Source organism: Chrysochloris asiatica, unplaced genomic scaffold (assembly GCF_000296735.1).
Source record: "Chrysochloris asiatica unplaced genomic scaffold, ChrAsi1.0 scaffold00269, whole genome shotgun sequence".
Lineage (NCBI taxonomy): Eukaryota > Metazoa > Chordata > Mammalia > Afrosoricida > Chrysochloridae > Chrysochloris > Chrysochloris asiatica.
Genome location: NW_006408787.1, coordinates 1,315,218 through 1,331,092, shown reverse-complemented (window position 1 = coordinate 1,331,092; position 15,875 = coordinate 1,315,218). Strand labels below are relative to the sequence as shown.

Genomic DNA, 15,875 nt, shown 5'->3' with positions numbered 1-15,875 from the left:
GGGGGGGAGTGGACTACAAAGGCAAGAAGTGACTGGCTTACAAGCTTTCAAGAGGGAACCTAGTGCTAGGGAGCATGGAGTAAGGCTGAATTTCCAGCGGGTACTATTCAATCTGTCTGGGCGGATCTGATGAAAGGAAATACAGATGGGTAACTCGTGATACTGTAGTGAATAATGCTTATCAGGACAGATTATAAGGGTTGGAAATGCAAAGGTAGACATTTTGTAACAAGGTAGGGAGTGATTAAATCTCCAGTCTAGGAGCAGAGGTCTCTGGGACCATCAACAGAGAAGAGTGAGAGCGTTACCCTACCCAGAGAAACAGAGATGCCTGAGATGGAGACAGAGAATACAACGTGGAGTGATGAAGCAGCTGGGGACTTTGGATCCAGAGAGGAAAAGGGACTGTGGGCCGAAAACTGGGGGGCGGGTATCTAGCATATACCCTTTGGTTGGTGGATGATGCATGGAGGGGATTAGAACCATGGCAATGAGATGATATACAATGGAGTGAATGTAAAACTAAAGTTCTCTCATGTAAACTATCATACAATTCACAATAAAACACTTTTAAAAAAATGAAGGTGAGTTATAATCTATATTCAAATAAAAATAAACGTTAAAATCAAAGTTCTGATTCTTTAATTAACAAAGGTGGCAATAGCTACATTATTTACAATTAGTGCAACTTACAATAATGTCATAATGTAGCAGAGAACTAACATCCTTGGCTTTCAGCAACACCTCCCAAAGAGTCAGGGAAGATTTCACTTGTACACCTTAAGACTCCATAAAGAAGCCACAAGCCATCTTTAGATTAGCTGTCATCATAAAGTGACCCATCATGGATTATAAAGGTGAAAAGAACTCAATAAATATAAAAGAAGTCCCCAAATCTAAAATAGAATGATTACTGTACCTAAGTGGTCAGCTAAAATCTGCCATACATCAATGTATATAAAATCAATTTTTCAATAAGAAAAAAAAAACCCACATAAATACTTATTATATTTTACATTATCAAACAATAACTTGAGAGCAGATATATACTTTTCTTTTTTTCATTGCTATGTCCCCCAGAGCTTAGAAGTTGTTGTTGTTGTCATTAAGTGTCATTGAGTTGTTTCCAACACATAGAAACCCTGTATAAAAGGTTTCCAAGGAGTGAAGGGTGGGTTTGAACTGCCAATCTTGCAGTTCAAACTGACTTTGCAGTCCAGTGCATTATCCTGAAGCTTAGATGGAGATCTCACTAAATATCTATCTCATGAAAGAATCAGAAAACAAATAACTTGTCGACTTATTTATGTTTAGGAGTTCCGGTGATGCAGCAGCTAAGTGATCTGTTGCTAACCAGGTCTGTGGTTTGAACCTACTGAGAGAAAGATGTGGTAGTCTGCCTTCATTCCGATGATCACAGCCTTGAAAACTCTGTGGAGCAGTTTACTAGTCCACAGAGGCATCACCATGTGTCAGTACACGGACTCAACGACAATTGGGTTTTCTGATTTAATGTTACGGCATTCAAGAAAGGTGTCATAAAAGTACAAAGTTTAAAAATTCAATTTATTTAAAGTGTTCTTTCTATTTCTAGATGAATTGATTCATTAATCCTCTGATTTGGCAGAATATAATGTCTGAATGTTTTCAAAGGGATAAAGAATCATCTTACCTTCTTTTTCTACTCTGAAAACGAAAGTTCTTTGTATTGTGACAACTTCAAATTTGTTGTCTCCTTGAACTCGTACTGTAGATACAGCAGAAAGGGGGATTATTCCTTTTGAATACATCTCCTATATTGGTTAAAGGAAAAGAGAGATACAGAAGACACATTAAAATGAAATTCTCTTCATCTTACTCAAAGAGAGAATGGCAAAAATAGTTGCCACTGTTTCTCTTTTACAATTTCCAAAATGACATGAAAATAGTATGCACACTCATACATTGGCTTAATAACCCACAAAGGAAATATTAAATTTCCCCTTTCTTTTAAATGAGCTGTCTTTTCAATTTTCTCTTCATCTGGAATTAAAAAGCAAAGAATTAAAAAAAAAAAAAAAAAACCCACTAGAATAGTAATATACAGTGCTCAAAAATAGCAGGGTTTTTTTTTTGTTTTTTTCCCTTTAAAACAATCTGACCAATATCATTTTATGGTGTTTGCAGACATCTGCTGGGCATTCCAGGTACTGTAACAGAACAATTTTACAACCATATATTGTGAATCACAGGATTATATTTCATATAGGAAACTGCTGGATTGAATCACTTAGCATATCACTCAGTGCTCTCATAATGAAAATTTTAATTCCATAACTGCATCACTTTATTTCTGTCAGCCCCCCATCACATCCCTAGTAACTGAAAAGTAGAGAAAATGGATTCACTTGTTTGTAATTGGTGTATACATCGACTGTTGCTCAAGAAAGTAACAATTAGATTCAAGTTTTTCTCATGCTTCATTTTCCTGGGCCCTCCTAGAAAGTTGGCACAATGGCCACCCTACAATTTCAGCTACTGAACTAAGGATTGAAACAGAATGTATACATTCAAGGAGTCTGTATATGAGAATCCAGATAACAGAATGACAGCAAAGTTTAGAATTGGAGACAAATCAAGATATAGACGAATACAAAGTTGGACAATTCCCATGCTGCTTCAAAAGGGTCAGGTGGTTTTCACAAGCATGGTAAAACTTGAGGACCCTTAAGTTTAACCAAATAGATAAATGAAGAGGGCAGCTTATCGAGTTGCTCTAAGTCTGAATCAACTAAATGGCTTTTTCTTTTCTTTTCTTTCTTTTAAGTAGAGAAAAGGGCAGTCACAGCGTAGAGTCAAAAGAGATAAGACTGAAATCACACATTGTGGACACATTATAGAATGCCTAGAACATGTAAAGAGTTTGGATATATCCCGTTTAGGTTCCCTTATGGCCTCTCTGGCCCTGGATTTGCAATCTCCATTAAGAAGTTTTATCTGGCTGTGATCCTGAAAGGAAAGGCCAACACTGAAATTGAAGAGAAGTATTCCTATATAAATGGTCAACCCAACAGAGTTTGCAGGATCTTCTAATCAACAAAAGGTTGCAGCAGAGCAAATCCTTTGGATATGGGATCTCCACATTGAGAACTTCCTAAACTAAAAACCAAATGCTCTGCCATCAAATCAATTCCAATTCACAGCGACCTTGTACAGTGTTTTCAAGGTTGTCCATTAGAAAAGGAGAAAGCCTCATCTTACTCCTGTGGATCAGCTGGTAGGTTTGAACTGCTGACCTTGCAGTTAGCAGTCGAGTCCTTATCTTACAGTGCCACTGAAGGCTGTAGCACAGGTAAAAGGCTATAACTCTAAGCCAGTAACACTGTAGACTGGGGCACTGGCGACAAGACTGTGGCTATGCAGCCCATGAAGACAGTACAGCAGAGCCAAGGGCAACAGAAGGGCAGCAGTGTGAGGCCAACCCAGCTCTTGGAGCAGAGCAGACAACATCGTAGGGCCAAGCTAGCCTACTGAAAAGGTAGCAGCAAAACCACAGCTGAGCTGAGACCTGTAACACCTGGGAGCATGGGAAGACTGTTTGGAGGCTAGTATAGCAGGGACTAGGGTTCCCCTCATTGGAGTTCTGCTTAGAAAGCTATTGTGATGCTGCTCTGGAGCTACGGCTGGCCCAGGGTTACCTAGAGGCTTCTAGGTGAGATCGGGACCAGTCAGTTTTAGGACCAGTGAAGAAGAGCCACACAGAAAGTTAGCAAACACAGTCAACCACACCAGTGGCTATCTGAGGTAGCAACACAAAGCCAACATATGAAACAGACTGCACCTACTGGCACCTGAGCCATGGCATGTGCATCCAGTTACAGAAGAATGGACATCAGTTTTTAGAAAAGGGTAAACAGGTGCCCTTCCAGATCTGAGTGGGTCCCTCTTGCAAGCACACGTAGGGCTGTTCACCATAAATCTATTCTTACTGTTGGCTATTTGCTTTTTACAAATAACAATAAAGGATTTAATTTGCCAGCCCTGTGGTGAGTGTCTCATGTGGACAGCTCAACTGGATCAGAGAGACACAGCATCCACTGACGGTATGGCTACTAGTTGGTGTCCCCATCCAACCATTCTATGGCTGCTTTCAATTTTGAAGTGACTTGCATATGTCCACTATCTATGGGGTTTCTTCTCTCTCCTTTCACAGCACAAAACATGATTATCTCCACTTTTGAGCAGGTCCCCAAATATCTGAAATCACTATTTAGGGAAAGAATATACTAAATCACTCCAAGCAGAAATCAAGTACCATATTCATCCTCCTCTGGAATCCCCTGCCATTATAGATAAGTCAGGCAGAGCTATGGTCAGGGACATGAGGTTTAACTGGAAGTGTTAACCATGTGGTTAATGTGCACATTAACTGCAGGATAATGTGCTGGACTGTAAGGTCAATTTGAACCACAAGGTGGGCGGTTAGGCCCACTGGTCGTTCCTTGGAAACTCTGTACAGGGTTGCTATGGGTTAGAACCTACTACGTCACTCAACAACAACAAGAAGACCTTAATACATATAAAACACACCATCTTGGTTTTTCCTTATTTATTCGGTAGCATCCCTCCATAACTGACTTTGATCCCATCCCACATCACTAAAGTTACTATATGTTGTTTTTGTTAAGTGCCAACTCATAGTGACCTTGTGCAGAGTTTCCAAGGAGCAGCTGGGTGAGTTTGAACCACTGACCTAGTGGTCCAGTGCTTATCTTACAGCACCACACCAGGTAGACATCAAAATATGATCCATTCTTTAAAACTAGTGTGATACCACTGCTATAAAGGTTTTTCTATCTCCTCCCATGCAGCCCCCAAACTGAATATGCTATTTGAACTAGGATTTAGGATGAGAATGATCAACCTCACAAAGAGAGATTTCAAAACATATACCTAGAAAATGGTTTTGTTTATGTGTGTGTGTGTGTGTGTGTGTGTGCGTTTTGGTGAAAGTTTACACTGCAAATTAGGTTTCTATATGACAATTTCTCCTCACACTTTGCAGTAACATTAGTTACATTTTTCATAATGTATCAATATTGTCTAACTGTGTTCTAGTTGTTCGGTTTCCAGTAGTCTAGTTCCCCTGACCTGGTAGCATAGTACTTTATGCATTGGCTGCTTACCACAAGGTCAGCAGTTGGAATCCACCAGCCACTCCCCAGGAGGCAGAGAAGATTTTATGTTCCCATAAAGATTTACAGCCTCAAAAATCCTATACAAGATCACTATGAGTCAAAATTGACTCAAGGGCACACAGCAAGAGCAGCTCCTTTACCTGCCCCCTTACTCCATCATCTCTGCTGTAGACTAACTGCTGAATTTTTGGTCTCATACAGATGTTTATGGTTTGTTTTTATTTTTTTAAAGGAGCACAATATTCATAGATAGTAGCTTTAATTTTGTGTGGCAATCTGTTATTTTGCAAAAAAGTTAACTTCATGATATAGTTTTGGTTCAAGGTATAAAGAGCATTTCAAGACAAAAGTCTCAGGGAGTCCTCTAAGGTTAACTAGCCCAGTAAATCTGAGTCTTTGTAAAAATCTGCATTCTGTTCCACGCTTTTCTCTCATTCTATCACGGTCCATTTATCATGGCTCTGATCAGAACCTACACAATGACTTATTCTCTTTACATTTTTTTACTGTATTCCCTCTACTTCAGAAAGCCAATCTCTTCTCATCGTTTCAACTACTAACTCTATACAAAGACAGTCTAAAGAATCTTTCCTTCCTTTTCCATTTCACTCAACTCCACTCTCATATTTTGAGTCATAAATGAGAAATATGGCTGTCCTATAAGGATCTCAAAGAAGTACTGGAGTGAGCTATACGATAAGCACTAGACTGCTAACCTCAAGGTCAGTGGTTCAAACCCACCAGCAGCTCCTCAGAAACCTCATGTTGCTGTGGAGTCGGGTCAGACTCATAGCGACTCCATGTAGGGTTTCCAGGAGTCCTGATGTGGCGCTGTTAGTTAATGTGCTGGACTGCACGGTCAGTTTGAACTGCAAGGTTGGCAGTTTAAGCTCACCAGCCTATCCTTGGAATAGCCTATACAGGGTTGCTAAGAGTCAGAACCAACTCCATAGCACTTACCAGCAACAACAAGAGGGTTTCCAAGGAGCAGCCGGTGAGTTTGAACCGCCGACCTTGCAGTCCTGTGCATTAACCCACAGCATCACACCTGGAAATCCTATACAGGGTTGCTATGAGTCAGAATTGACTCAATGGTACCTAACAGCAGCAACAACAAAAAGATCTTCAAACTTAAAACTAAATTCAACATCTCTGGGAAACATCCCCTCCCCATCAATCTCTGCCCGTTAAAATGCCACTCTTGTAGTTACACAGTCTTAAAGATAGCATGCAATTGTCTTTGACTTACACTATCACATTTGTATAACTTGTACTTTTCCTATATATACAGTGTTAATTTGTTTCCCTGCCCCACCCCTAACTGAATTAGTCTTTTTGAAGTTCTCTGAATATATGGTGATCCTGTCCAATTCACTACTTTGCATATGCAATTTTCTCAGCAAGGAATATGTTTCATGCCCATTGCCACCTAGTTACTGCCTGCCTCCTTGTCCTTCATATCTCTGCAGTAATATATGCTTCTGACTAGACCTTTCTAATCAGCTCCTTCTTCCAGGCGCTCAGTTCTCATTAGGTCAGATCACCCTGATTTAAGCTTAGAAGAACCTGTAATTTTCCTTTAGAGCAATGACAAATAATTAGGATGGAGATTTAATATTTATTTGTCTGATCATTATATTAATACAGTTTCTCCAATAGTGTATCATGGCTAATTTTTTACCATCTTTCACAGAGTGGGTATAACTATTTTCTGAATAAGTGAATTCCATCTGCAATCAATTGCAATTATGCAATTTCTGACAGCTCTTCATTTTTAATGTTTGTTTCTCATTTCATTTTTTATCATTTCCACTAAGTTTCCATATTGGTCGGCATCCTGACAAATATATGCCTGGCCTGCTGCAAAGCTCTTCTGATTTGTCTTCCCAGGTTTAGCTTGTTTTCATTTTAACTTCCTTGCATATTATTGTTCAAATGCTACACAGTGGGAAGACACAAAGAAAAGCTTCATGGAGGAGGAGACCAAGACTGGTCAGGAAGTTTGCACAGGGTTTTGATGGATGGCAATACCTAGGAGAGGGTCCAGATGGAAGAGAAAAGACATGTGAAACACAAGGAATATGCTGAACTTTGGGAAGAATTAATTGCAGAGAAATACGAGACCTAATTGGCTTAACCAAAAAATTAAAAACAAACAACAAAAAACCACCAAATAAAAATTGTTGTTAAGCTCCACTGACTTGTTTCTGACTCACAACAACCCTGTGTAGGGCTCGAGGAGTTGCTGGTGGGTTTGAATTGCCATATCAGGGCCCCTTTAATAAAAGTTGTAGTTGTTGTTAAGTGTCATTGAGTTGGTTGCGACTCAGCAACCCTGTATAGGGTTTTCGAGGAGCAGCTGGTGGGTTTGAACTGTCGAGCCTGGAGTAGTTAGGTTAAATGACTATTCTAAGCCAACTAAGTCCTCTAGAATTTGAGACGAGTGTCTTTGCTAGGTAATGTTAGGAGATGGAAGAGGGTACAGTACCCTTTTTGAACAGTATAAGGGTCTCTCAGCTGTAAGTTTGTAGTGGCCGAGACCCTGGAAAATTAGAACGCCTAAAAACATGTATCCCCTTACCCCTATATCATCTGTGCTCAAATCTAAATTTGCCTCAGAATTAGAAAAAATTAAAATAGCACAGACTTTAACAAAATAATTAAATATTTGTTGAATAAAGAGTTACCATTAACCTATTTTTCAGTAAGAAAAATCAGGCAGCATTGTAGGAAACAGGAATAAAAATGATTCTCTTTCATCTAGATAGTTTTAAAAAGATTAATAAACAATTCCTCAAAAAACAAATTAGCTTGCCTTGCTGCCTATAGTAATGATATATTTAATAGGATAGTACTTAAGGAAGAAAAACAGATAAATTATCCAGATGTGATCTTAATGAACTTCACAAGCAAAAGTAATACGTCATTTAAACCTCAGGAAGCTATAGTTTCTCAACAACTCATTACAGTCTCTAATAAGATCCCTAGAAAAAATGTTGTAATTTTTAACATTGTAGAGTTCATTTATAATTTCTTTTATAATAATACAAGATAAAGACAATGTAAAGAGAAAAAAATACTCAACAACAGGCTCAAAATGAGTGCATTTTTCATAGTATACAATTTTCCTTAAGGAAAGAAATTTTAAAGCATCCCTTGAGCCTGTAATGCACAGATATCTAGGTCAAGTTTGTCATTTATCTACCACTTTCACACAAGGAAATGACTACAGGGCAATTCTCTCCACGCTGAATGAGAATGGGGGTGAGTTAGATTTCTTAGCAGGTGATAAGGTATCAAGGCTGTTTGGAGGATGTCATTGTCTGTGATACAATGAAACAGCCTTTGCAGAGAATGACTGAGCAGCATTAAAGAAAATGGAAGAAAACTCAGAGAACAGGTGAGTCTGCACCTTCCCTCCAAAAGTACTCAACCACATACTCCTCAAGTACACATTTAAACACTGAAAGACCTAACACCTCTGATCAACCTAAGCCACAACGACACCTTCAGTTTCACTGGCTGTAGAATTCACTCTTCCAAATCCACTGATCTGTTCCTTTTGCCAGAAAAAAATCACAGCAAACTGAATCTTTACCTCCTCCTAACAAACCTCACTCCAGTATTTTGGTATTTTTTCAATATAAAACCAGTCATTTGAGAAGCAAAGTGATGTAACGATACAAGAAAATAAAACAATATTTTTAAATGCTTGATTTTAAGCTGAGTGATTTGTAGCAACTGGTTTTAATATGAACTTTTTATCTCAATTACAAACCAATCCAGGGTCATTTTTAATTGTATCACATTGTATCACTATGTAAAAATGTGATAGAAGCATATCTCAGTACAGTTGAGAAGAAACAGAAGACAAACTGAGATGAAAACAGTTCAATTGAATAATTAACTAGAAATGCTTTCTCTTAAAGAACACTGTGCTTGGCAGAGTGGAGGGTTAGCAAAAAAGAATATGATTCCCAAGATGAACTGACACAGGGGCTGCACCAATGTGCTCAAGCAGGACAATTGCAGGGAGGGTGCAGGATCTGAGTACTATTTCCTTCTGCTGTGCATACAGTTGCTATGAGTTGGAACCAACTTGAGGGCACCTAACAACAGCAATCAGGGATAATTATATCACCAACATCAGAGCTTCTTGGTAAAGAAGCCTGTCTCAATCCATAATTTTTTACCCCCTCATTTCTATCAAGCCAGAGAAGTGCACGAGGTGCTAAAAAACCCCCAGCAGATTCCATCAGCCACAATGACTATTTTAAATCCACTTATTAATCAAAGGAGCTCTGGTAGCGTAGTGGTTACGAATCAGGCTGCGAGCCGCAAGGTCAGCAGTTTGAAACTACCAGCTGTTCCGCGTGAGAAAGATGGGGCTTTCTGCTCCTGTAAAGATTTACAGCCTCGGAAACCTTGTGCAGGATCACTGTGAGTCGGAAACAACTCCACGGCCCATAACAACAACATTAATCAAATAACCAAGCAAGCTAGAAACAATACCTAAAGCAGAAAATGAGCTTTTAAAGAATATTTATTCAATCATACTTTATCTGGATCATTGCAAACTAAAGCCAAACAATTAGCACTTCTCTAAATCTTCCTCTGAGTGCAGTGACAGTTCAGCAGAATTCTTGTCTTCTATGAAAGAAACTGGGGTTCAATTCCAGGCAAATGCACCTCAGAGCAGCTATCACCTGTCTACTGATGAAAGCTTATGTGCTCTTTTATATTGAACAGGACTCAGTGGGACTTTCAGACTAAAATAAACTAGGAAGAAAATCCTCAAGATCTACTCCTGAAAATCACTCAATGAAACCCAACACAATGGTCTGATCCCATTGCATGGGATCCCAATGTGCTTGGGGACACCATGAGCTGAGAGCTGACTCTATGGCAACTAACAATAAAATCTTTTATGCTTAGTATTATAACAGGCTGGTTTTGCTGCAAGTGTTAACTTTCTGTCTAAATGCATACACTCTCCAGTCTAAAAAGGAGACACTTTTCTGCTCTACAACACTGAAGAAACAGTGAAAGGGAATCTAAGTCTCTTTTCAGGTCACAAACATCACTGATATTTGTAGCTGTTCCTGTTATTAAGTGCTGGTGAGTCGTTTCTGACCCATTGCAACCCTGTATAGAGTTTCCGAGAAGCGGCTGGTGAGCTTGAACCGACAACCTTGTGGGTCAAACCGACTTTGCACATTAATTCACAGCACCCCACCAGGGCTCAATCACCAAATTAGGCAATAGAAATATTAAGAAAATAATGTTAGAATATAAGCTACACACAGGAGAATATCTGTGTTAAAATCAGTATGTTAAGACTATAGAATCATCCAATCTTAATATACTAAAAATATGGCTAAGAAAGCAAAAGTCCATTTAAAAACTTGTCTTAAAAAGTAAGCAATCTAAAAAAAAAAAAAATTAATCTAAATTTTAAATGCCATATAATATATATATATATATACCATGATTTTATAAAGAACTAAAGATCCCTAAACTTTCATAATTCAACTTTCTCAAGTGGATTTTTTTAAATATAATTCTATATACAAAAAAATATTTTTAAAAAAGAGAAAAAGAAAGCAAGAATGGGTAAAGAATGCTGTCCTAATGAAAACTGAGACACACTCCTCAGTAAGACTCAATTGCCTAAAGGATGTATTCCAACCACCTGCACATAATTTTCAAGATTCTCAATGAGCTCTAACTCAAACCACCTTCCTCAGCTTCATCTCCCATGAGTTTCTTTCACATTATTCTCCAGTCAGAGAGAACTAATCCATTCTACCATAGGTGGTCCACACACTTTCCCTTGTGATCCACAGTGCATTCTCGGCTTCATAAGCCCTGTGCTCCTCAGCTTCTACAGGTACAAATAGTCTTTCTTTAAGACCCAGAGAAAATGGAATATCATGCAAGAAACCTTCCCCGTTCTTCTATAAGCCTTACCAGACTAAGAAACAACATGTCTTGCTTTTCCATTTTCTAGCTGTTGTGTCACTGTATGTATATTCCCTTTTGTTCTCTAGGACAAAAGCAATTTCTTATTTATTTTTATATTGCTTATGCCAGTTCATATACTTTATAAATGACAATCCATAATTATTTTACTTACAATAAGTAACAAGAGTCCCAAGTACTATATGAGTCAAGGAAAAGTGAAACTATGAAAAGACAAATAATGACTTTCAAATTATTTCATGTTGATAATCCACTTACTGTTCTTGATCATAAAAATGTGTGATTAGTTTACTGAAGTGTATTTAATATGCTTAAAGAAATTACTGAAAACTGTAAACTATACTTACCTTCTCATTATTGTAATAAGAAATGCAAAGGCCATCAAATTTCACCCATCTCTTCTGAAACATGCGTTTTCTGTAAAATATATGAAATTATTATTTTACAATCGAATACCATGAATTTTTATTTAATATGCATTTGCAATTTAACTAAGTTGAGTGCTTTCATATCTGCTATTAAATGGTAGAAAAGAAACTGTGACTAGTCAAAATTCATTTTAAAAAGGAATAAAAAATAAAACACATACAAAGTTAAAAATTATTAAAAGCATGATAAACAAAGCAAAGTAAGTCAATTGCATGTTTCTTTATTAGACTTGAAAGGAAAAAAACACATGATTTTGCTTACTTTTTAAGAAAATGGTATATATAGATCTTGTCTATTTTGGCTTGGGTGTTTTTGTGTTGTTTTGTTTTTAAATTCCCTTTTCCTGGTCAGACAGTACTAAAAGTTTTAAACATCCTCTCTTATGCATAGAGTCCTGGTGTGATGCTGTAGGTCAATGTGCTGGACTGCAAAGTTGGTTTGAACTAAAAGGTGGGCAGTTCAAGCTCCTCAGCCACAGACAGAAACTCTATACAGGGTCACTATGACTCAAAACCAACTTGAAGGCATTTAGCAATAATCCTCTGCATGGCTTTCACTTTACACTGACAGAATATTGACACTTTAGCCTTTAACACAGATAACATTTGAAAACTAACTTCATATTTAAAAAGTCATTTCTGAAGAAATAGTTAAATATCAATCATGTCTACATTTATTTTTCTTTTGCAGTTTTCTAACATGATTAAGACAAAGATTTTGTAAAATATCTGTAGTTTTAAAAAGATTTAAAGATAGAAATGATTTTCTAGGAGTATGGAAAACTTCCAAGCTGCTTCCTGAATATGGTATACTATAACTCACCAGCTGCTCCTTAGAAACTCCATACAGGGTCGCTATAGGTCATAATCCACTCAACGGTACTTAACAATAAGAACAACATCACTCTTTGGAAGGCAAACAAGGCTCGATGTTAAATTACCAACAAATTTATTTTGCAATTGTAACAAAACTGGAAAGAATTTAAAAAATTCATCAGTATAGCTGCTGCATTCACATTTAAGTACTGAATTAATTATCAATTAATAAGAGCAGGTAACACACATATAATAATTAAGTTCCCAGCCTTCTTTCCATCTTATTCTATCATCTTTCTGCTTCTTTATAACTTTCCTGGGCCTACCTATAATGTGTTTTCTTAGCATTGCAACATCCATCAATGTCACAGTCTTCTGAATTTTTACTTCTTCTAGCAATCCAAAGGTTCTTCAAACTTCCAGGATTAAAAGTTCAAAAGTAAAGGAATAGGACTTCTGGTAAGGCAGGACAGCCAGAAAAGGTAGGGACTTGCTCCAGCAGGAAAAAAGAAGTGGGATCTCACAAAGAAAACATTCATAGACCAGTTCCATGGCTTTTCAACTGTCATAAACTCTCATGGACTCACATTTTTGAGAAATCACGCTAATAAGGATAAAGAAAAGCGCGTATTTTGGGACTCTTTCCTGTGGGGACCACGGGTCGCTCCCTCAACAGCAGAGTTTGGAGGGCGGGGCCAGGACTGCCCGGTTCAGAAGGTGGCTTCTCCCAGAAGGGCCAGAGGCGATATAACTTCCTCCCGCCCCAGGTCTCCCTGCCCTGACTTGACACCCCAATAGGGATCAGGTGGGTACATCTCATCCACAAATGGAGAGTGTAAGAAATTCTGCAGAGTGAAAGAAAGGCTGCAGTAGCTTCTTGACTTCACCCATCATCCCCCATCTGTCGCTGCAGCTAAGCCCCCTACCCCCACTCCTAGCTAGCAGTGGGATCTCACAAAGAAAACGTTCATACACCAGTCCCATGGCTTTTAAACCATCATAAACTCTCCTGGACTCACATTTTGAGAAACTGTGCTAACAAGGATAAAGAAAAGCAAGTATTTTGGGACTCTTTCCTGCAGAGACCGTGGGTCACTCCTGTGACTGCAGAGTTTAGAGAGAGGAATCAGGGCTGGCCTGCTCGGAAAGCTGCATCGCCCAGAAGGGCCAGAGGAGATATAACTTCCTCCCACCCCAACTCTTCCCACCCTGGCTTGAGATCCCAATAAAAATCAGCCGGGTACAGTGCACCCATGCACAGAGAGTTCTTGTTGACTACACATCCCTCCTGGAGGTGAGAACTTATCCTTCCTAGGTCCCATAAGAAGAAGTAGCAATCATGACCATATAGCCAAGCTACAACATAATACTCCACCACTTAGAGGACACCCAACAACATTTGCTATGCATTACAGACGAAAAGGGAAACCCATCTCCTGATCACATTAATAACAATAATAATAAAACAATAACCATGACCAATAGGAAACAATCAACTTTATAAAAGCATGTCCATAAACAGAAGAAAGGAGCTGACACAAATGAACTGGAGACAGACAAAGCCTTCACAGAGGAAGAGGAGCGGGTTTTGGATATGCCTGTGAGGGAATTCAGAAGAATGATATGGAAACAAATTCAAATAATCCGAAAAGGGGTCGAGGAAAACAAGGAAGAAGTAAAAAAAAATTATCAAGGAACAATCAAATAGGATAGACACAGCATTGGAAACAATTCAAAGCCTGCAAAAAGATGCCCAGGTGATCAATAATAAGATATCAGAAATAGACAATAGCCTGAAAGGGGAAAGGAGCATACTAGAAGAGATGGAAGCCAGAACTAGCAAGCTGGAAGACAGATCTCTCAATACTGCCAAGGTAGAAGAACAAGCAGCTAAAAGGATAAAACAATCTGAAGAGAGTCTAAGATTCACGCTGAATAACATGAAGAGGAATAATGTAAGAATTATTGGCATTCCGGAACAAGAAGAAACAAAGAAATCCACAGAAGAGATCGTCGAACAGCTTCCGGAAGAAAATTTCCCTAGCATCTTGAAAGATGAGAGGATAAGCATTCAAGAAGCCCAACGTACTCCAGGAAGGATAGACCCCAAAAGAAAATCTCCAAGAAATAATAATCAAGCTCTCAAAAATCAAAGACAAGGAAAGAATATTAAAAGCAGCCAGGGAGAAGAGAAATATAACCTAAAAAGGCAAGCAAATAAGATTAAGCTCTGACTATTCAGAACAAACCATGCAGGCGAGAAGGCAATGGGGAGACATATACAAAGCTCTGCAAGAAAAAAATCTGTCAACCAAGAATTGTCTATCCAACAAAACTAAAAAATTAAATATGATGGTTCGATCAAAACATTCCAGGATAAACAGAATTTGAGAGATTTTATCAAAACCAAGCCAGCACTTCAAAACATCCTAAAGGGAGTTCTGAGGACAGAGAACCAAAAAGAACAGACAACAAACAGAGATTGACAAGTATGGCAACACCACCTGGAACACACCCAACAGGCAGCGGAGTCCAGAACAGAACGAGACTACAATGACATAATCAAAAGAACGGGGAGACAAATGAAGGCCAACTGAATGCCAAAAACATATCAATGTCAAAGAAGGGACAAACGCAGCAATGGAAGCCCAGGTGGTGAGGATGCCAGGTAAATTACAGGGTACATTGTAGTATCCTAAATGCAGAGAAAAGTTAGTAGACTACAAGGTAACCCTAAAGAAAGCTAACATTCCACAACATATCATAAAAACGAATTCCCAAGGAGATGAAGAGAACAGAGAAACTAGGAGGAAACCGACCAAAAACAACTCAGAAGACATAAAGCCAACACAAAAAAGAAAGCAGAACCAAAGAACGATCAACACCACCAAAAAAGTAACATAATGACAGCAATCAATTTGTACTTATCAATAATTACACTGAATGTCAATGGATTGAATGCACCAGTGAAGAGACAGAGAGTGGCAGAATGGATAAGAAAACAACATCCATCAATATGCTGCCGGCAAGAGACACACCTCACATACAAGGTCAAAAGCAGACTAGAAGTTAAAGGATGGAAGAAAATTTACCAAGCCAACTGTAACACTAGACAAGCAGAGGTTGCCATATTAATCTCCGACAAAGTAAATTTTAAGATGAAAACCAGCATAAGAGACAAGGAAGGACACTATCTCATGATTAAAGGGTCAATCGAGCAAGATGACATAACTATAATAAATATATACGCCCCAATGAAAGAGCACCAAGATACATGAAGCAAACCTTAATGGAATTGAAAAAGGAAATAGAAATCCACAATTATAGTGGGAGATTTCAACACACCACTCTCGAAAATGGATAGAACAACCAGAAAGAAACTCGACAATGCTACAGAGGAACTTAACAAAACAATCAACCAACTTGACCGCATAGATGTATACAGAACATTCTATCCAACAACAGCACAATA

The 15,875-nt window shown here is 38.4% G+C and overlaps 1 protein-coding gene across 1 annotated transcript in view; it reads right to left on the bottom strand.

The window, feature by feature from the left end:
- ARAP2 (ArfGAP with RhoGAP domain, ankyrin repeat and PH domain 2) overlaps positions 1–15,875 on the bottom strand; it is a 339,747-nt gene that overhangs the window by 224,869 nt on the left and 99,003 nt on the right. The window contains exons 6-7 of the mRNA XM_006874336.1: positions 11,507–11,576; positions 1,673–1,793 (exon numbers count right to left, since the gene is read on the bottom strand). Coding sequence (XP_006874398.1) covers positions 1,673–1,793; positions 11,507–11,576 — 191 coding nt within the window. The remainder of the gene's footprint in view (positions 1–1,672; positions 1,794–11,506; positions 11,577–15,875) is intronic.